The sequence below is a fragment of the Gekko japonicus genome, unplaced genomic scaffold, assembly GCF_001447785.1.
Source record: "Gekko japonicus isolate JY-2015 unplaced genomic scaffold, Gekko_japonicus_V1.1 scaffold280, whole genome shotgun sequence".
NCBI lineage: Eukaryota > Metazoa > Chordata > Lepidosauria > Squamata > Gekkonidae > Gekko > Gekko japonicus.
In genome coordinates, this window is record NW_015173130.1 from 1,020,386 (window position 1) to 1,043,087 (window position 22,702).

A 22,702-nucleotide genomic window follows, 5' to 3' on the forward strand; every position below is an offset into this window, starting at 1 on the left:
GTTATTTGGGGCTTTAATCTAAATCTAGTACTTTGGCTTACATTGGCTACAGCTACCGAAGGAATTGTTTTTAGGACTCAACTTGCAAATGTCCCACCTTGCAAGACTGACTTCTTGATGAACACCCAATAGGGTCAGAGACTTGGTTCTCCAGTTTCTTGGCTGAATGGTAAGTCAGAGAAACTGGTGGTAGCACATTACCCTGGGGCCATGAGGCTACACTCCCCTGCACTTTTGTTTTGCCCGGCCTGTCACCTTCACATATCTTGACATCACAACAAGGTACGATACAGTTAATCTAAATGGCTGAACATTACTGTGTATAGATGCTTCTGTGCTAACCTCTCAATCAGTACATCTGCTCAGAAAAGAAAAGCTGAGCAGTAGCAGTAGCAACAGAAAGTAGCAGTAGCAACAGAAAGGGAGGCGGCCAACAGAAAGGGAGGCGGCGGCGGCCAATGAAGTCCTCTACCAATGAAGTCCTCTACCAATGAAGTCCTCTACCAGGATCCACCACCAAGGTGAAGCTGGCGGCATGAGGACTTGTGGGATCACTCTGACACGAGGTTTTGCCATACCTCTTTAACATACCTCTTTAACTCTTTAACCACCATCACCACAATCATTATTATTATTATTAGCAATCTCACCCAAGCTTGATTTTGAGCAATTAAAAAAACCTTTAAAATCAGAAACAGAAATATAGCTCCCCCCCTTCAATTCTTAAAATTTAGATCTGGTTGCACAGCCAAATGCCCCCCTCCAAGCCTATGAACCCTGGCGGTTGGGTTAGAACGGATAAAAGGAAGTACTTCTTCACCCAAAGAGTGATTAACACTTGGAATTCACTGCCACAGGAAGTGGTGGCGGCTACAAGTTCAATGAAGCTGTGGGCTATGCCGTGAAGGGCCACCCAAGACGGACAGGCCACAGCAGAGAACTCAGACCAAGCGTGATCCACCTGGAGAAGGAAATGGCAACCCACTCCAGTATGTTTGCCAAGAAAACCCCATGGACAGTATCAAAAGGCTAAAAGATATGACGCCGGAAGATGAGCCCCTCAGGTCGGAAGGTGTCCAATATGCTACTGAGGAAGAGCAGAGGACAAGTACAAGTAACCCCAGAAAGAGTGAAGCGGCTGGGCCAAAGCCGAAAGGACGCTCAGTTGTGGATGTGTCTGATGGTGAAAGGAAAGTCCGATGCTGCAAAGAACAATACTGCATAGGAACCTGGAATGTAAGATCTATGAATCAAGGTAAGCTTGACGTGGTCAAAAATGAGATGGCAAGACTGAACATCGATATCCTAGGAATCAGTGAACTAAAGTGGACAGGAATGGGCGAATTTAACTCAGAAGACCATTATATCTACTACTGTGGCCAGGAATCTCGTAGAAAAAATGGTGTGGCCTTTATAGTCAACAAGAGAGTGCAAAAGGCAGTACTGGGATACAATCTCAAAAATGACAGAATGATTTCTGTCCGATTCCAAGGCAAACCATTCAACATCACAGTAATCCAAGTCTATGCCCCAACCACTGATGCAGAAGAGGCTGAAGTGGACCGGTTCTATGAAGACCTACAACACCTCCTAGAACTAACACCAAAAAATGATGTCCTCATCATCATAGGGGACTGGAATGCTAAAGTAGGAAGTCAAAAGGTAACTGGAATAACAGACAAGTTTGGCCTTGGAAAGCAAAATGAAGCAGGGCAAAGGTTAACAGAGTTTTGTCAAGAGAACACACTGGTCATAGCGAACACCCTTTTCCAACAACCTAAGAGGCGACTCTACACATGGACATCACCAGATGGGCAACACCGAAATCAGATTGACTATATAATTTGCAGTCAAAGATGGAGAAGCTCTATCCAGTCAGTAAAAACAAGACCTGGAGCTGACTGTGGTTCAGATCATGAGCTACTCATTGCAAAATTCAGACTTAAACTGAAGAAAATTGGGAAAACCACGAGGCCATTCAGGTTTGACCTAGATCGCATCCCTGATGAATATACAGTAGAGGTGAAGAATAGATTCAAGGGTCTGGATTTGATAGATAGAGTGCCTGAAGAACTATGGACAGAGGTTCGTGACATCGTACAGGAGGCAGCAATCACCACCATACCAAAGAAAAAGAAATGCAAGAAAGCAAAATGGCTTTCTGATGAGGCTTTACAAATAGCAGAGGAAAGAAGGAAAGCGAAAGGCAAAGGCGAAAAGGAAAGATTTACCCAACTGAACGCAGATTTCCAGAGAACAGCAAGGAGAGATAAGGAGGCCTTCCTGAATGAACAGTGCAAAGTAATAGAAGAAAACAATAGAATGGGAAGGACTAGAGATCTCTTCAAGAAAATTGGAGAAATCAAGGGAGCGTTCCATGCAAAGCTGGCCATGATAAAGGACAAAAACGGTAGGGACCTAACAGAAGCAGAAGAGATTAGGAAAAGATGGCAAGAATACACAGAAGAACTATACAAGAAAGACCTCAATGTCCTTGACAAACACGACGGTATAATCACTGACCTTGAGCCAGACATCCTGGAATGTGAAGTTAAATGGGCCTTAGAAAGCATTACTAACAACAAAGCTAGTGGAGGTGATGGTATTCCAGCTGAGCTATTCAAAGTCTTAGAAGATGATGCTGTTAAAGTTCTGCACTCCATTTGCCAGCAAATTTGGAAAACGCAACAGTGGCCACAGGATTGGAAAAGATCAGTATACATTCCAATCCCAAAGAAGGGCAATGCCAAGGAATGTTCAAACTATCGCACAATTGCACTCATATCACACGCTAGCAAGGTCATGCTCAAGATCCTACAAGCTAGGCTTCAACAGTACGTGGATAGAGAACTACCAGAAGTACAAGCTGGGTTTCGAAGAGGTAGAGGAACTAGAGATCAAATTGCCAACATTCGCTGGATTATGGAGAAAGCAAGAGAGTACCAGAAAAATATCTACTTCTGCTTCATTGACTATGCTAAAGCTTTTGACTGTGTGGATCACAACAAACTATGGCAGGTCCTTAAAGAGATGGGAGTACCAGACCACCTCACATGTCTCTTGAGAAACCTGTATAAGGGCCAAGAAGCGACAGTTAGAACCGGATACGGAACAACTGATTGGTTCAGCATAGGAAAAGGAGTACGACAAGGATGTATACTGTCACCTTGCTTATTTAATATATATGCAGAGTACATCATGCGAAATGCTGGCCTGGATGAATCACAAGCGGGAATTAAGATTGCTGGGGAAAAGATCAACAACCTCAGATATGCAGATGATACCACTCTAATGGCTGAAAGTGAAAAGGATCTAAAGAGCCTCTTGCTCAGAGTAAAAGAGGAGAGCGCAAAAGTGGGCTTGAAGCTCAACATCAAAAAAACTAAGATCATGGCATCCGGCCCCATCACTCCTTGGCAAATAGAAGGGGAAGTCGTGGAAGTAGTGACAGACTTCACGTTCCTGGGATCCCAGATCACCGCAGACTGTGACTGCAGCCATGAAATTAAAAGACGCCTGCTCCTTGGGAGGAAAGCGATGGCGAACCTAAACAGCATGATAAAAAGTAGAGACATCACCCTGCCAACAAAAGTCCGCATGGTCAAAGCAATGGTATTCCCAGTAGTCATGTATGGCTGTGAGAGTTGGACTATAAGGAAGGCCGAGCGCCGAAGAATAGATTCTTTTGAACTATGGTGCTGGAGGAGACTCTTGAGAGTCCCTTGGACTGCAAGAAGAACAAATCAGTCAATCCTCAAAGAAATCAACCCTGACTGTTCCCTGGAAGGCCAGATAATGAAACTGAAGCTCAAATACTTTGGCCACCAAATGAGAAGGGAGCACTCACTGGAGAAGACCCTGATGCTGGGAAAGATTGAAGGTCAAAGAAGACGGGGACGGCAAAGGATGAGATGGTTAGACAGTGTCATCGATGCAACGAACATGAAGTTGAGCCAACTTCAGAGGACGGCAGAAGACAGGAAGGCCTGGAGAGAGCTCGTCCATGGGGTCGCGAAGAGTCGGACTCGACTGTGCGACTGAACAACAACAAATGGAGCAGAGGTCCATCAGTGGCTATTAGCCACAAGGTATAGATAGGGACTCTGGGGTAAGTGATGCTCTGTATTCTTGGTGCTTGGGGGGGTCAACAGTGGGAGGGCTTCTAATGTCCTGGCCCCACTGCTGGACCTCCTGATGGCACCTGGTATTTTTGGCCACTGTGTGACAGAGTGTTGGACTAGATGGGCCTTTGGCCTGATCCAACATTGGCGTCTCTTATGTTCTTATGGTGTGCCACCCTCACAATGCAAAGCTTACCTTTTGTAAGTTCGCTGGCAACAATCATTTTAGAGGACATGAACACAACCAAGACCACCAGCTTTTATTATTATTATTCTGGCATGCTTCAGACTGACTGCAGCATCTGACTTTAGTATTATCTGATTTTGGATTTGGTTATATAGTTGCTTTTTACTGATCGGTAATATTGACCCATGGGGAGCTGCGGTGGCTCAAGCGGTTAAGACGCTGAACTGCAGGCTGTGGAAGGTCAGTAGTTCAGCGGTTCAAGACTCGGGTGCCGCAAGACAGGGTGAGCTCCTGTCTCTAGTTCCAGCTCCTGCCAACCTAGCAGTTCGAAAGCAAGAAATTGCAAGTAGATAAATAGGTACCACTTTGGTGGGAAGGTAACAGCGTTCCGTGCGCCTTGGTGTTTAGTCATGCCGGCCACATGACCACGGAAACGTCTTCGGACAGCGCTGGCTCTTCGGCTTTGAAACGGAGATGAGCACCGCAACCCTAGAGTCGGATTCGACTGGCTTTCGAGCAAGGGAACCTTTACCTTTTTAATATTGACCCCTTTTCTGATTTTTATGGTTTTAATTGTTCTATGTGCGCACACCCGGAAGCCTTGGGCCCACTATGCAAATATTTTAATAAATAAAATACTCTACCTTTGCAAGTTGGTGTTGTGTTGTGTTTGATGTCATACATGTTCCTGTAAATCAAAGGAAGCTTCCCAATCAGGATTCGGCCAAATCCCCACTTCTCCAGCTTCTCACAACATTCGGGGTCACAAATGTTATGTGAGCGTTTGCAGTCGCTTCCAAACCTGCATGTTCCCTGGAGGTAGTACTGGCATATGTGAAGTTTGATACAGATTGTCTTGAAGGTACAAGACCCAAAGGGTCCATCCCCTTTGTTATAGTATGTGCATACCTAAGAACAGAAAGAGAACATGGATACAAGAATATCTTTAAAATATGCAGGTTTAGATACTACTAATCCAAGGAAAGAGGCAAACATAGATAAGTAAATGTTTAGGTGTTTCTGGCAGCAGTCCGAATCCTCAGTCTCAAGAAAATAAACTTCGAAGAGCTGAGATTCACACAATAATGCTGGATTCCGTATAACCCCAAGGCTCTTAACTGAGGAGGCAAGGGTCAGCTGAACCCCAACGAAAGCAAGGAACACATGTGCTTAAAGGTCTCTGCCTTCCCAACCAGCATTACTTCTGTCTTTTCAGGGCTTAGTTTCAATTTGTTCACTCTTCGCCATTAAACCAAAGCAGCCGCGCAGTGATTCAGGCCCTCTACTCAGGTGTCAAACTCACTTGTTATGAGGACCAGATCTAACATAAATGTCACTTTGTTGGGCCAGGCCATGTGTGCCATAAAATGTAACGCCAGGTACTGGGGATATCCTACCACTGACCGTGACCCATATTCCCTCTTCAGCAGCGCTTGGGGCCAAACCAGCCCTCCTTACCCCTTATGGTTGCCAACTCCGGGTTGGGCAATCCCTGGACATGTGGGGGAAGACCCTGGAGACATGTCTAGATCTACTGCTTCAACAGGAGCTTTCAAGGAGATATAGAGCTGGGTATCATCAGCGTATTCATGACAACCAACCCCAAAACTATGAACGATTTCTTCTAAATGCTTTACACACAGATTGAAAAGCAAGGGGGATAAGGCTGCACCCTGTGGAACCTCACAGGATAGGTCCCACACTGATGATAACCAGTCCCCAACAACAACCTTTTGAGTCCAGTCCATGATGAATCATTTGAACCAGTGCAATGCACATCCCGATACGTATTCTCCCTACAACACTGTCACACAAGGTTGCTAACCTCCACGAGGTGGCTGGAGATCTCCATTATAACTCATCTCCAGACAAGAGATCAGTTCACCTGGAGAAAATGGCCGCTCTGGAAAGTGGACTCTACAGCATTACACCCTGTTGGAGTCTCTCCCCTCACCATATCCCATCCTCCTCGGCTTCGCCCCCCCAAATTTCCAGGTATTTCCCAACCCGGAGCTGGCAAACCTATTGTCACGTCAGACCTGAATGAGTCCTGATTACAGGCTCCAAGATGCCACGGAGATTTAAAAACAGAGAGTTGGGGTTACTTTTCAATACCATATCCCACACTCCATTGTCAAACACAGGCTTGCAAGTATGAGGATTAGAATCTGACATTTTTAAAGATACGTATTTATCTGCGAAGATATGTTACACCCCAATGGATACTCAAAACTACTTCCAGTGTTCTCTTCCAGTTTCCTCCATTTTACCCTCACAATGAAAATCCTGTGAAGTAGGTTAGACTGAAAGAGAGAAACCTGTCCCAAAGTCACAGGGCAAACTTGAGCGAGAGAGTGGGGATTTGAACCTACGTTTCCCAGCATCTAATCTAACACTAACTGTGCAGCCCTGTGCTATCCCGAAGTCCCTTGGCTATCCTTCAGGGACCACTTATTCTTCCATTCAGTTTTGTTCCACCTTTGACTTGATATTCCGTTTTACAGGAAGCATCATCAGTCATATCCAGTAGGCCTCACCTCAGGAAGTAGTGAAGGATCATTCTGAAGCAGCAGCTGACATAACTCTTCACTGTTCAAACTCTCCAACCCATGCTCTTTCAGGACACTCAGATTGTGTGGTGAATGAATGTCATGGATGAATTTGCACTGTTTCCTGAAAGTAAAAACATGCCAATAATTGCATCAATTTTTCACTCTCACAAAGGAATTTCTTTAAAGCTATTTATCATTTATAGCAGGCCTGAGTCATATACTGTGATTCTTGTTTGCTTTCTCCAAACGAAGTCTCACTGTTTTCAGTGAGAGCCGCGGGCCTGATTGAAGCCCTGGGCTGGCTGGTTCCGGCCCGTGGGCCTTAGCTTTGACATCTCAATCCTATGGTATTTTGAACATTTTTTTAAAAAACCACTCTGCCTTTTCTGTGTTATTAAAACTGGGTTTTTCAAAATTCATCCTATCAAAATCAAGAAAGAAGCTACCTTCCACTAGATGGACTGCAGTCTTTTTTCTCTCTTACATATTATCAGAAAAAGAGCTTGAGTCCAGTGGCACCTTTAAGACCAACGAAGTTTAATTCTGGGTATAAGCTTTCGTGTGCATGCACACTTCTTCAGAAAAATATCCAGGGGCTCTCTTCCAAGAACAATGAGAGACGAAGAAGAAGAAGAAGAAGAAGAGAAGAGATTGGATTTATACCCCGCCCTTCACATCCCAAAGGTGTCTCAGAGCGGCTTACAAACTCCTTTCCCTTCCCCTCCCCACAACAGACACCCTGTGGGGTAGGTGGGGCTGAGAGAGCTCTTGACAGAAACTGTTCTTTTTCAAGAACAGCCCTTATCAGAACTATGGCTTGCCCAGGGTCATCCAGCCAGGTGCAAGTGGAGGAGTGGGGAATCAAACCTGGTTCTCCCAGATTAGAGTCCACGCACTTAACCACTACACCAAACTGGCTCTCAAAGTTTGCTTTTAGCAAAACAAGATATATAATTTCAAGAGGTGTGTTTATGTGTCAAGCAATTTCTATTTAAAAGATGTGTTTAACAATTTCTATTTAAAAGAAAAACACAGCAAAAGGCTGTAGCAAAAAAAAAAGTTTTATGTTTTGGACCCTTGTTGCCAAATCCTGCTCCCCTCCGTAGAGTAGGAAGTACTTAAACAGAAACTTGAGCCAAGCCACTCAGGGCTTAATTGTCCTCATGGGGACAGCTGGGGGGAGGGGGAGAAGTTTTTCCTCCCCTGTCGCTTCAAAAGATGTGGGAGAACTCAAGACAAAAAAACCCACCCTCTGCTGAAACCTCCCCCACACTCCCTTCCCTTACATATATCGTAACCAAGATAGATAAGGAATCAGAGCAGCCGGGAACTCTCATGAGATTCTTAGGATGCTTTCAGTTCCTGAGAGGTAATGGTGTTTGTCTGATGCCAAAAAAAAAAAGTAGAAAAAGCTTAGTCTTGGGGGGGGGGGGTTGGTTTGCCATTAAGTCACAGATTACTTATGGCAACCCTGTGGGGTTTTCAAGGCCAGAGACATTCAAAGTCGGTTTTTCCATTGCCTGCCTTGGGAGTGGGACCCTGGACTTTTTTGGTGGTCTCCCATCCAAATACTGACCCTGCTTAGCTTCCGAGATCAAGTTTGCCTGGGCTATCCAGGTTAGGGCGAGAATAGTCTTATGGCACTTCAAATGTTAGCAAGCTTATTGTGGCATAAACATTTGTGGGCTGGATCCCACTACATCAGCTGTGTGATGTGGCAAGCACAAAAAGAAGAAGGGCACCATGCCCCTGAAAGAGAGGCTACTCAAAGATAAAGCAGATCCTGGCAACAACTGGCAATATTTATATGCACCGCCTAGTGTCAACAGTGTCTCTCCCACAGACTTGCTGGAGAAGGGTTTGGGCTTCTGCACTGGCTACAGATGGTCTGAGGTTAGCCTGACTCATTGCACATTCCACGCAGCTGATTAAAGTGAGCTGGGACTCCATGACGCTTACGCTGGAGTACTTGTGGTTTGTTTTTAAGGCACTGCTACAGTTCTGCTCACTGTCGTTCTGCCTACACTATATAAACACAATGTAATCCTAACAATACTTTTATGAGATTAATCGATATGGAATAAACCCAAGGGTGGACCTGTTTAGGATTGCTTTTATCTGCAGGACGGCTAGACACAAGGCCTTTTTCCTTCCTGTTTATCAATTAAATGTTGAAAGGCACCCTTATTGTGAACCATTGGAGAATAAGAATCAAGAACTCCCCCCCTCCATCAGCATAATCATCAGCAGATAAACAAAAAAAATATTGCCCTCAAGTCACAGCTGATTTATGGTGCCCCGCAGCCCCTCTAGGGTTTTCAAGGCAAAAGAGGTTCAGAGGTGGTTTGCCACTGGCTGCTTATATGTCACACAACCCTGGATTTGCCTGGTGGTCTGGTAGCCTAGCCTGGGCCATCCAGGTCAGAAAAACAATAGATGAAAAGAAAAAAACAATAGGCAAAACAAAGCCAAGACATAACCTCCCTTTGACAGGCCTGCAAAAGACAAGTGCTCCCTAAGGGGAAAGTCTGGATGTGGTTTCATCTTAATAGGTTTAATTTGAAAAGTCCTGGGAAAACCACTGGAATGCTATGTTCAAAACCCAACTCTTCCGAACTTTTCAGAAGGAAGACGAGCTTTCATCTCTCTTTAAAGGTCAACATCATTGAACTGATATGCTAATAAAATGATGCGATTTTTAAAAATGATGACAGTCAAGCCCTGCACACTCAGCACTACAGGCAAAGACAACATTGTAACTACACATCAGTAGAACAAATTTAGAGTCCGGTGGCACTTTTACGACCAACAAAGGTTTACTCAAGGTAAGAACTTTCAAAAGCTCATACCTTGAGCAAACCTTTGTTGGTCGTAAAGGTGCCACCGGACTCTAAATTTGTTCTACTGCTTCAGACCAACTGGAACGAACCATCAGTGTTTTAAGAAACCGTCCCCCCCCCCCCGCATATAAGACAAAGGGGGAGAGGGGCAAGCCCAGGTTCCCATCGCACAACTCTTCCTTTTAAAAATCCGGGACAATCACAGAGCTGGTTCTTCATTCGGAAACGGCAAACCGGATCAATACTTTCCCTCCACTGTTTTATTATTATGCCTCTACCCTAAAGCTGTTCTCACGGAAACTCTACGAAACTTAGCGCCTAGTAATTGCGCCTGGAGTCGTGGCCACAGGTGGCGCTACCAGGCACCGGGAAGTACACAAAGGAGTGGGCTGCGCGCCGCGTTCTCTGCCCCGAAAAGGGCTCCCAAAGCCCTCCATTCCCACGGCTCCCCCGACTCGAGTCCGTCGAGGCGGTCTCACCTGGTGCCCTGATGCCGGCACCCCCCGTACACGAAGTAGCGGCAGAGATGGAGCTGGCGGCACTGCCCGGCGCACTGGCCCCCGCCATGTTCCCGGCATAGGCGCACCCCGGTGACGCCCACCCCCCCCCGCTGCTCGCCGCCGCCGCCGGCCGCCGCCTCCTCTTCCCGGGTCACCAGCGCGAACTTCGTGGCGTCCGCCAGCACCCGGGCCAGATGCGTGGAGTGGTCCCGGCGATTCAGCCGCCGAGCCAGCACGCTCTCGGCCAGGCAGCCGCCCGCGGCGCACACCTCCCGGAAAGCTCGGCTGCTCAGCGCGGCGGCGTCCATCCCGGGCCGCTGGGGGAAGCTCGGCGGCTCGACCCCCTCGGGCGTTGCTCTCCTGGGAGGCCCCCCTGCCCGCCAGGCGCGCTCTCCGCCGCGCAGCTCTCCCGCCCCCTCCGGGCCAGAAGGGCTCGCTTCCGCTTCGTAGCCGGGGAGAAATGAAACCGAAAGCGGCCCGGCGGCTCGTCCTTGGAGCCACGCCCCAGCCGGGCTGCCGCAGGGCTTCATCCTGGAGCCGCCAAGCCCCGCAAACGCGGCCTCTTCACTCTCCGAGCCGGCATGGGGGAAGGGGCGTTAAAGGGGAAAACAGAGTCCCTGGCTCTCGTTTTCTCGTCTTTGGGCCCATAGCAAAACATTCTGCCCCAGCCATTTCTTCCCCCAGATCAGTTGGCAGCGTCGTCGGGCAAGACGAAAAACAGGAAAGTGTAGTGAGGCTTCAGTGTGATTCTGGTGGAAGCTTTTATTTTGTATTTATTTATTTATTTATTATCAGATTTGTACCCCGCCCTCCCAGCCAAGGGCAGCTTTTGTATTCTTGCCCCTTTCCCACAGTACACAGTTCTTGTGCGGGCATACTTGCCTGTCAGCTGCCAACCCTTCTTCAACTTAAATTTTAATGTAAGTGCCAGTATATGACTCTTTGTTTATTTGTGATTCCTGTGAAAAGACTGAACTCTTGTTTATGTATTTACTTCGTTTATACTTCTACCTTCGCCCCAGCAGGGACCCAGAGAGGCTCACATCATTCTCCTCTCTTCATTTTACCCTCTCAACAACCTTATGAGGAAGGTTAGACGGAGAAAGTGTGACTGGTCCAAGATCACCCAGCAAGCTTCCATGACATGAGTGTGGATTCAAACCCAGGTTTCCCAGATACTAATCCGACACTCTTAACCACTATATGAGTTCTCTTTTGTATCTGCCTAAGAGGTCTGTGTCCTTGGATAAAATGGTTAGTCTGAAAAGGGCAACTACATTCTGGTTTATTATTGCGGCAACGGACTTAACACAGCTGCCACTCTGTAACCATTGGAGATTATTGTACAGGACTCTGTCCTTCCAGGAGAACCAACCCTAGTAAGTGTTAGACCCTGAAACTTCTCAGTCCTCTCAAAAGTGAAGGGCAAACATAGCAGTGCTTATATCCTATCTCATTGATGGCTGAAGTTATGCAGTGGTGCTGTAACAAATCATGTCTGACAGAAATGTACCACCAATATATTGGCACCTTTCTATTGAATCTTTAATGCTTTGGTCTAAACTCGTTGTGATAGGTGGCCAGACTCCAGGTGGTAGCTAGACATCTCCTGGGATTACAATTGATCTCCAGTCATCAGAGGTAAATTTGCCTGGAGAAAATGGCTGCTTTAGAAGGTGGATTCTATGGTATTGTACCCCACTGAAGTCCTTCCCGTCCTCAAACCCCACACTCCTCAGGCTCTACCCCCAAACTCTTCAGGTATTGTCAGCTATGCTGCCATGGTAGCGGGAGGGGTCAGATGACCTTTGTACAAAGTACTGCTGCGTTCCTTCTGTGCTTCTTCACTGCAGTAGCACTTGCTTATCTATAGCTGTGCAGGTGGTGTGGTGTCTAGGAGTGAGGGAACTGTGGGAGCGCTGTCGGTTCCCAGCTTTCGCTCTAACGGCCTGGGGCTCCTTCTCCCACGCGTAGGAATGTGGCTAATTGGCCCGAGGGGGGGGTGCATACGAATACCATATATCCCATTATGCTTGTATGGGCGACACCATTCTTAATAGTGCCTCTGTTAATGCATCTATAGCTCTTCAATAAAGTATAACCTTTCTGATAAGCATGTTCTCAGTTGTTGGCTGTGGAACCTGACAGGTATTTCCCAACTCAGAGCTGGCAACCACCTGTTTTGGTTTCACATGTCTGTCCTACTTACATCCAAAGCCTATGTGTGTGTGTGTGGGGGGGGGGGAATCTCCAATACAAGCATTTCTGACTTACCATAATTTATACTCAAGGCCTGCTATCTCACCATATTCTTTCAATATCCTATATATATATATAAAATCCAAACATATTGGTACTTTACGGCTCTCCCACTGGCTTTGCTGTGCGTTCCATCAGCCATTGGCCCATCAACTGCCACTCGAGTACTCACGTGCCATTGGCTGGGTGCTGGGTCCGCTCCTCTCCCCCACCCACTGCCAGCCTAGCCACTGCCATGACAGAATAAACTGCCAAAATGGCTGTCTCTCCTGACGAAGACACTTCTCCTGCTTGGCTCCTGTGGGGCTAACTTTTTCCTCAGTGGCAACCAAGCTTGGTTCTGTCAGTAAAAAGGCAAAGGCAGGAGGCCCATTCCAGGCCTACTGTGGCCTTGGTGGGGAACTCATTGGGCCAGTCCTGACTATGGTTACAGCTCCAGATTGGGAAATCCCTGGAGATTTTGTGGTGGAGTCTACAGAAGCCAGAATTTGGGGAGGAGTGGGATCTCAGACAGGTATAATGCCATAGATTCCACCCTCCAAACCACCCATTTCCTTCTGGGGATCCATTGCTGCCAATCTCCAGGGGAGTGCTGGAGATCACTCATAATTACAACTACTCTCCAGATGGCAGAGATCAGTTCCCCTGGAGAAAATGACTGCTTTGCAGGGTGGACTCTGTGTCATTATACCTTGCTGAGGTTGCTTTCCTCCTACTGGGGTCCCCAATGTGGAGAAAGACTGTACTTTTCCTAGGTAGAGGCTGCAGGTGGTGGGAAGATGGAAAGCTGAAGTCACTAGGGCAGGTAAAGGTAGGTTGATGGTTGGCTGGGAAGGAGATAGGGTTGTCAACTCCAGGTTAGGAAATTCATGGAGATTTCTGGGGTGGAGCCTGGAGAGGGTGAGGTTTGAGGAGGGTTGGGACCTCAGATAGGTACAATGCCATAGACTCCACCCTCTAAACCAGCCATTTTCTCCTGGGAAGCCATTGTTGCCAATCTCCAGGTGAGGGCTGGAGATCATTCAGAATTGCAACTGCTCTCCATATGGCAGAGATCAGTTCCCATGGAGAAAATGGTGGACTCTGTGTCAGTTTACCCTGCTGAGGTGGCCTCCCTATGATAGCCAGTGTCATACCGTGATGTTTTCAAGAAAAGTGATGAGCAGAGATGGTTTGCCATTGCCTTCCTTTGTATAACTATAGGAGTGAAAATAAGCAGGATTCTTGGGGGACAAAAACTTGACAAAATTTTATTTTAGCAAATAATTTCATAGAATAGTCCACTTTGTCAGATGCATATAGAGTGAGTACTCACTAGGCAAATATACATGTGTGTGTATGAGGCCATGAAGAAGAATAAATTAACAGCAGGGTTGAACTACCATGAAATGTAGGAAGTACAAGATTATATACTATTATGGCAAATTCAAATGAAATAAATAAAAGGACATTCAAAATAGTGGTAGTTGGCTATAACTGTTTCCTAGTTTTATTAAGCTTGTTAATGGCTGTAGGGGGGTTGCAGGCAGGGAGATAATTAATTACCATATGGCATTGTGTGTAGAATAGCCAGAAGATCCTAAGATTGCCGACCAGCTAGAAGCCCTTTTAGCATTATGCGAACCTAAACAGCATGATAAAAAGTAGAGACATCACCCTGCCAACAAAAGTCTGCATGGTCAAAGCAGTGGTATTCCCAGTAGTCATGTATGCCTGCAAGAGTTGGACTATAAGGAAGGGCAAGTGCCAAATAATAGATTCTTTTGAACTATGGTGCTGGAGAGGACTCTTGAGAGTCCCTTGGACTGCAAGAAGATCAAATCAGTCAATCCTAAAAGAAACCAACCCGGACTGTTCCCTGGAAGGCCAGATAATGAAACTAAAGCTGAAATACTTTGGCCACCAAATGAGAAGGGAGCACTCCCTGGAGAAGACCCTGATGCTGGGAAAGATTGAAGGTCCAAGAAGACGGGGACGGCAAAGGATGAGATGGTTAGACAGTGTCAAAGATGCAACGAACATGAAATTGAGCAAACTTCGGAGGACGGCGGAAAACCGGAAGGCCTGGCGTGATCTGGTCCATGGGGTCGCAAAGAGTCAGACTCGACTGTGCGACTGAACAACAACAACCACTGGTGGCAAGCTAGACTAAGGCAAGAGATGTTTCAAAGGTGGTTTGTCATCGCCTGCCTCTATGTCATGAGTCCCTGGTATTCCTTGGAGATTGGCCTTCCTAATACTAGCCAAAGCCAATTTTGGGTAGCTTCTGAAATCTGACAGGATTAGGCTATCCTGGGCTATCCGGGTCAGGGTGTGCTGATGGAACAAAAAGATGCTGGGGAAAGCAGCAGAGGAGATTTTAGTGCTTAGTTCCAGGATCTGCCCCTGTGTGTGTTAAGTGCCATTAAGTCGCTTCTACCTTATGGCAAGATGATGATGATGATGATGATGATGAAGATGATGATGGTGATGATGATGGTGATTATTATTATTTCAATGTGTACCCCGCCCTATCCCACATGTGGGCTCAGGGCAGCTTACTACATGTAGTAAAACAATAAAACAGTAAAAGCAATAAAACAATCGATGGCACAATAAACAATATAATCAAATCTCATGCCTCAGTCCTATGAATGAATGTCCTCCAAAACGTCCTATTGTTAACAGCGTTGCTCAGGTCTTGTGCACTGAGGGCCCTCGTGGCTTCCTTGACTGAGTCAATCCGTCTCATGTTGGGTCTTCATCTTCTGCTGCTGCCTTCAGCTTTTCCTACCATTGTTGTCTTTTCCAGTGACTCTTGTCTACTTCCCATGAAGATGGTTTGAAAACTCTGCTGAGGTGGCACATAGAAATTGCCTATATAGATGAATAAATAAAAAGAAATTAGATCCAGATGGATTCTTACAAATTATTGTGCCTTGGAGTCTGCATTCCATTTAGAGCTGAATTGAGTTCCCAAATGTGATCTTTCTCTCTCTCCCCTCTCTCACACACATGCTCCAGCCCACCCCAACATACCAAAACCCGAGATGCAGTGGTACAGGAAGGCCAGCTTGTGGAGCTAGTGACGTTTCTTCGCCTGCCGGAGCTTCTCAAAGAGACTGATATTTGCTGCTCATCACAAAAGCAGAAGCTGAAATGTTTCAAAGGATGTAAATGTTTTAGGCAAATAAAATCATATAAACATTAAAGGGAAAATTCATTTGACAACCAGTTAGGAAGGAAAACCCATAATAAAAGAAAACCATTATGCAAAACACAAACAGTCTATTATGCTAAAAAAAATTAAACCCAGGGCAGCCTAGCACAACCTTATTGGAAAATTATATCTGCTGTAACCTGGTTCAAATTGTGCAAAAGAGTGGGTGGTAGACCCCTGAGGTGCAGCACTTTAGACTGCAGGTTCTGGGCTCCAGCTTTGCATTTCCCTCACATAGAAAAGCTCTGTGCAAATGCAAAACTAGCACAACAAGGAGTAAAGTTTTACCCCATTTCTTTGCTTGCAGTGCTGGTATATTATCTGCCTTGAGTTTTTAACATAGGAGAACACTCCAAAATGTGCCCCTTTCCACCTGCATTCTTTTGCATGCAGGAACTAGGCATGAATGCAGCCAGGTCTTAAACTGCCCTCCTGACAAATATCTCAAGGCTGCATGCTTTATTTCCTGGTTCAGATGTTCACTGCATGACTGCCAGGGTGAAAAAACAGCAAACACTTTATCAGTGTCAAACAGCAGGTTGATAATGATCAGGGGTCATTTAGTAGAAAAAGAGGTGCAGGAGCTCATTAGCATAGCTCATTAGCATAACATTTGGATATGCCACACACCCTGACATCACCGGAATTGTGTCAGAAGGCAACATCACCGCTCAGGCTCCACTGGACTGTTTTGGACAGCTAGCTCTTGGGGGGGGGGGGGATTGGGCAGATTTTCCCCACAGGGGAGGAGGGAGAGCTTGTACCTGAATAAAACTTGGTCTTAAAGGTGCCACTGGACTGTTTTGGACCGGGGGTCGAGGGGGGGGGGGCTCTAGTATGAAACTCTAACCACTATACCACACTTTTGTGGGGTGTCTGCTGTTGAACAGTAGCAAGCAGTCAGTCCTGGGGGCTGAGTTATGCAAATCACATGGTATCAAGTTGTCTGATGGTTGCTGCCTAGCCCCAATAAGTACTCCCTCAAAGGCCAAAATAACCCTGAGAAAGTCCCTTCCCCTGCCTTTTACAAACAGAAACCAAACTTGAAGGCTGGGGAGCGGTGGCACAGTGGGGATATCCCACTGTCTTAACATCCGAAGTGTGTTAGTTCGAGCCCCGTGCTGGTGTGAGCAGCCAGCCTGTTGTCCCCAGCTCATTGTCCACCCAGCAATTCAAAAGCTTCAGCGAGTACATCTCCCTTGTGGGAGGGTGTTAGCTGACGGTTGGGACGTCTTGGTCAAGGTTCGGAAAAGGTGGAAGAGCTTCTCGGCTACAAAAATCCCTGCAGTGGATGTTTTCGGCCAGGCGGTGGCAGTGTGGCGATTTGACATACGGTCCTGAAGCCTGGTCGACAAAAGCAGCAGTTCAGAAAATGACTGAGCCAAGCCAGAAGACGTTTACACCGTGCAGTGACGGCGTGTGTAAGTAAATGAATATATGTTGTCTTCCCTATCCCCTATGAACATTGTTAGTCCCCTGCCTATAATGTGTAACTGTAAATCGCTTTGAGCCCACTGGGGAAAGTGATTAATAAATTGAAATTATTATTATTATTATTATTATTATTATTATTATTATTATTATTATTACTGTTGTGATCACATAGCAACTCCTACAGCTGCTACTAAGACAGCATTCTTTTCTTAAAGATACAAGTGCTGCTTCTATCTTTTAAAAAAACCAAACAGCCTGTATAGCCCAGTTTAGCCAGGGATCATCAGAGCTTGGGAACTAAACAGGGTTGGCCATGGTCAGTACTTGGATGGGAGACCACCAAGGAAGACTGGGGTTGCTATGCAGAGAAAGGCCGTGGCAAACCACCTTTTCTTGTCTCTTGCCTGGAATACCCTGTGGATGGGGTTGCCATGAATCAGTTGCGACTTGATGACACCTCCTTTTTCTTTAACCCATGTTAGGGATTAGCCTGGTTGTGGGGAGCTATTGTGTCCATATAAACAGCATTATTCTGTTGTTGTTGTTAAGTTGTGCAGTCAAGTACGATTCTTCGCAACTCCATGGACCACATCACACCAGGCCCTCCTGTCTTCCACCATCCTCCGGAGTTTGCTCAGTTTCATGTTCGTTGCATCTATGATACTGTCTAACCATCTCATCCTTTGCCGTCCCCGTCTTCTTTGACCTTCAATCTTTCCCAGCATCAGGGTCTTCTCCAGTGAGTGCTCCCTTCTCATTTGGTGGCCAAAGTATTTGAGCTTCAGCTTCAGTATCTGGCCTTCCAGGGCATTGTTCTGTTGTTGTTGTTCAGTTGCACAGTCGAGTCCAACTCTTCGCAACCCCATGGACCAGATCACACCAGGCCTTCCGGTCTTCCACCGTCCTCTGAAGTTTGCTCAATTTCATGTTTGTTGCATTATTCTGTACTGACTTCCAATTCATGGTATTGGTTCTGACACATAAAGCCTGACACATCCTGGGATCCACATATTCAAAGGACTGTCTCTTCTGATATAGGCCCGGGTAGTAGTTTGTGGCACCAGTGTAATCTGTTGATGATTGCCTAAGAACATAAGAGAAGCCAATGTTGGATCAGGCCAAAGGCCCATCCAGTCCAACACTCTGTCACACAATGACCAAAAATACCCGTGGGGCCAGGACACTAGCAGCCCTCCCACTGTTGCCCCCCCCAAGCACCAAGAATACAGAGCATCCCTTGCCCCAGACTGAGAGTCCCTATCTATACCTTGTGGCTAATAGCCACTGATGGACCTCTGCTCCATATGCTTATCTAATTCCCTTTTGAAGCCGTCCATGCTTGTAGCCACCACCACTTCCTGTGGCAGTGAATTCCAAGTGTTAATCACTCTTTGGGTGAAGAAGTACTTCCTTTTATCCGTTCTAACCCGACCGCTCAGCAATTTCATGGAGTGCCCACGAGTTCTTGTATTGTGAGAAAGGGAGAAAAGTACCTCTTTCTCTACCTGCTCTTTCCCATGCATAATCTTATAAACCTCAATCATGTCACCCCTCAGTCGTCGTTTCTCCAAGCTAAAGAGCCCTAAGCGCCTTAACCTTTCCTCATAGGGAAAGTGTTCCAACCCTTTTATAATTCGAGTTGCCCTTTTCTGCACTGTACTCTCCTATGTCCTTCCTCTGCCCTTTTCTTTGGTTCCGCCACCACCCAAACCGAACTCAGCCTATCACGTTTACTAGCAGTTTGGGATGCTGCCAGTAGAAGGCCCTCTGCACATATACAGAGTACAGTTTCCCAACTCCAACTTCCCCCTCTGTGTGTATGTGTGCGCGTGCGCTTATGAGCAGTCAAAGGTATTTTGAACACAGTCTGCTTTCTTAAACAAGGGAAAGGATTTTTATTTACTACAGCTTAACTATCTAGAGCACATTACACAGGGGGAAATGAATACAGTATACACAGGCTATAGCAGATCTAGGAAAACAAAATAAAACATATTCACTAGTTTAACTTCAGGGTTACTGTCATTACCTCAGTGTTTCTCCTTTGGACGGATAGCTGGAACAAATGCTTGACCTGGCGTCTGAACAACATTACTCAGATCTCCCCATGTCCAATCCTGACTTTGGGAGTCTATCCCCTTGTGCGACCCTCGCACTCATACCCCAATCACTGTGGTGCACAGCTCTGACACATTTTACTGCCCAGCTCATGCTTTGGCAACTGCTGTCTGTCTTGCCCTTCCTGGCAGTTTGGGCAAATGGTTATCTCTCTGCAGAAACCCATCTCCCTGTTGATGGCAATTTCAGCATTTTCTGGCCCATTTCCCCGGGAAAGAATGTGGTTCCCAGAGTACTGGGGACTCCTTCGTGAGCTTCAAAGCACCTTCCATCTCATGGACATGACAAGAGCAACACATATTTGTTTTTCCATGACAGAAGTGTTTGGTATATCATACACTCTGCTCACAATTTACCTGCAAACTCTCACACGAGCGAGATAATTGGGGGACAGGGGAATGAAGCTTTTTGCTCCGGAGCAAAATGAAGTGTGGTATCACGATCCAACATTCCCCTGAGGCTCCATGCTCAGGCCGTCAGCCACTGATCACACGGTGATGGCGAAGCGTGGCAACGAAGCAGTACCATGTTCATGCGCATGCGCGTTTGTGCACATACCACGGAGGCTTACAACAAAACATCCGGTGGGATGTGAACGGGCGCTGGATGCAACTGGATACCAGTGCTTCTGCGATCAGATGTCCGCCCGCGCCCCGCATTTTCCGGATAATACTACACTTTCCCAGTTGCTTTTTAACTCTGCATATTCGGCCGGACACTACGGGTTGGAGACAGGTGTGTGACGCTTGCCAGATGTTGACGTATGATTGTGCCCTTTTAATCTACTCGGCAGTCGTGCCTCTCGCACAGCAAATTCTCCTCTCGCACAGCAAAGCTTTCTCTTTACTGAAGGACTAAATATATCCTCTGTCAAAGCAAGAAGCAGAGAGAGGGTTGTTGTTTTTTTCATTCAGTGTATTGATTAACCCCAAATGTGCTTGGCTTTTTGTTTATGAAATGATGGCTTCAGCATCTTTGATGAAAATGCTTCAGTGGATTTTTCTGTATTTTTCAGATATCTTCCTCGTAGTTGTGGTTTTGTAGTGTTCCCCTCTCAATGGGACTTCCCAACAGAAGGCTATTGCCTTGGGTTATATTAGGCCAAGGAAGAAGTTGCTTGAGAAGTATTGCTGAGTAGGTCTGATCCTTACTACATTATTGGACTAGATGACCCTGGAGGTCCCTTCCAACTCTATGATTCTACAATTACAATGATGTGTGGGTCTATGAGCGTGCTCATCATGTATGCTTCACTTGTCCCACCTAGGCAGCCCTGGCAGGATCTTCAGATGTACAAGCAGATCTGGGCTCTGGTTCAACGGTAGGGGAATGAGAAAGTGGGACTAAAGAACATGGAGAAATGAAGACAAAGCAGATACCCCTCAGAAGACAAAGCAGATACCCCTCAGAAGATGTGAAAAACTGAGAACCAGTGGGGTGTAGTGTCAGACTAGAAGTTAGGTGTTGTTGTTGTTCAGTTGCACAGTCGAGTCCGACTCTTCGCGACCCCATGGACCACATCATGCCAGGCCTTCCTGTCTTCTGCCGTCCTCTGAAGTTTGCTCAATTTCATGTTTGTTGCATCTATGACACTGTCTAACCATCTCATCCTTTGCCGTCCCTGTCTTCTTTGACCTTCAATCTTTCCCAGCTTCAGGGTCTTCTCCAGTGAGTGCTCCCTTCTCATTTGGTGGCTGAAAAGTACGCAAATGGAGAGTGATTTCAGCAAAGCATACTTTATTCTATCCGGAACAAGACAACTTTGGCCGGCTCACAGGCCGGCTTATATCCCCCGAGAAACCGCCACCCAAAACACATCCCTACTTCCCTATAGGTTATTTACAGTAGCCAAGAGTCCCATAGGCTCTCAGCCGGGAACCTAGCCCCCTGATTGGAGCGGGCTAGGATCCGCATAGTCCATTGTCTCTTGGAGCGAAGCTCAACGTTTGTCTCTAGACTTGTCTGGACCTGTCTGGACATGTCTGGACTGGATACATTACACCGGCCAAAGTACTTGAGCTTCAGTTTCATTATCTGGCCTTCCAGGGAACAGTCAGGGTTGATTTCTTTTAGAATTGACTGATTTGATCTTCTTGCAGTCCAAGGGACTCTCAAGGGTCTTCTCCAGCACCATAGTTCAAAAGAATCTATTCTTCGATGCTCAGCCTTCTCTCTCTCTCTCTCGTGCCCTCTATGCTCTCTCTCTCTCTCTCTCTCTCTCTCTCTCTCTCTCTCTCTCTCTGCCATGGAAGCTTGCTGGGTGACTATGGGCCAGTCACACTCTCAGCCTAACAGGGTTGTTGTGAGGATAAAACGGAAGAGAGAAGAATGGTGTAAACCACTTTGGGTCCCCACTAGTGAGAAAGGCAAAAGTATCAATGCAATAAATACATAAGCAAGAGTTCACTCTTTCGATTCAGATGGGTAACCATGTTGGTCTGAAGCAGCAGAAAAAAGTTCAAGTCCAGTGGCACCTTTAAGACCAACAAAGTTTTATTTCAAGTATACACTTTTGTGTGCACACACACTTCTTCAGACACATTGAAATGGAAATTGTCAGTCCGTACAGCTTAATAAAGTTGTCTGACAGATGCAAGGATCAAACTGGAATAACAAGCTTAATTTATATGGCTATCATTTGTTTGGGTTTAATTCTGGGGGGAAATATAGTGAAGGAAATAAATATATCAAAATCAGAGACTGATGGGCAGATGTACCCTTCTTAATTGTGGAATGCTGAGAGTAATTAATCACACTCTCACTCTTGGCCTACCCCACCTCACAGGGCTGTTGTGAGGACAAAATGGAGGAGAGGAGAATGATGCAAGTTGCTTTGGGGAGAAAGGTTGGGAATAAATGAATTAAATACATACACTTTTTTAAAAAAACCTCCAGTTTCCTGAGGAAATTTGACACTTCTGACTCTTGCTGTCACATACTTGAAAACAGGAACTGTTCCTGGTAAATAGGTACCATTGAAGTGTATGAGTAGCTACCTAACCTATCTCAGGCTCAAAATAGAAGACCTGTTTTGGCATGAGTCAGGTCCGGGTTCCCTTGGCCTGATGTGGATTGTCTCATGGTCAAATGTAATCTGCGGGAAACAAAAGTTCTTAAGAGCGCCAGGGTTTAATTCAGATAGGCACCTAACTGAGGGGGATGCATGTGCAGTAAACAGAACCCCATGGCTGTTTCAGGTCGAGAAAATGGCTGAAGGGACAGCTGAAACCCCTTCTCCCTGGCACCAGTGGTGAGAAAGGCAAAAGTATAAAATAAGTATGTACTTGCCCTTAAAATAAGACTGAAGTTAAAGGATTGGCAGCTGAAAGGCATTCTCTGAAAGGTATTATCTGAATTATCAGCTTTCATTAACCCCCCCCCCCCCAATGCTGAGTCTCTGTCCCTTTGTGGAGTTATGCCTTTCCCATTATATCTCTGCAATAAAAGGGGCTACAGAGGCTTTTTTTGAAAAATGAAGGCTGAGAATTCAGA

The 22,702-nt window shown here is 46.2% G+C and overlaps 1 protein-coding gene and 1 long non-coding RNA gene across 2 annotated transcripts in view; both read right to left on the reverse strand.

The window, feature by feature from the left end:
- Positions 1–10,611, reverse strand: part of PARP12 (poly(ADP-ribose) polymerase family member 12) — a 34,056-nt gene extending 23,445 nt beyond the window's left edge. The window contains exons 1-3 of the mRNA XM_015422089.1: positions 10,180–10,611; positions 6,846–6,981; positions 4,953–5,217 (exon numbers count right to left, since the gene is read on the reverse strand). Coding sequence (XP_015277575.1) covers positions 4,953–5,217; positions 6,846–6,981; positions 10,180–10,508 — 730 coding nt within the window. The 5' untranslated portion in view covers positions 10,509–10,611. The remainder of the gene's footprint in view (positions 1–4,952; positions 5,218–6,845; positions 6,982–10,179) is intronic.
- A 4,585-nt stretch (positions 10,612–15,196) lies between these two features.
- LOC107119585 lies at positions 15,197–20,844 on the reverse strand. The gene is made up of 3 exons (XR_001482803.1): positions 20,812–20,844; positions 15,478–15,592; positions 15,197–15,315 (listed from the first exon to the last, which is right to left on the reverse strand). It is a non-coding gene; the product is annotated as an uncharacterized LOC107119585 (long non-coding RNA).
- Positions 20,845–22,702: the final 1,858 nt, after the last annotated feature.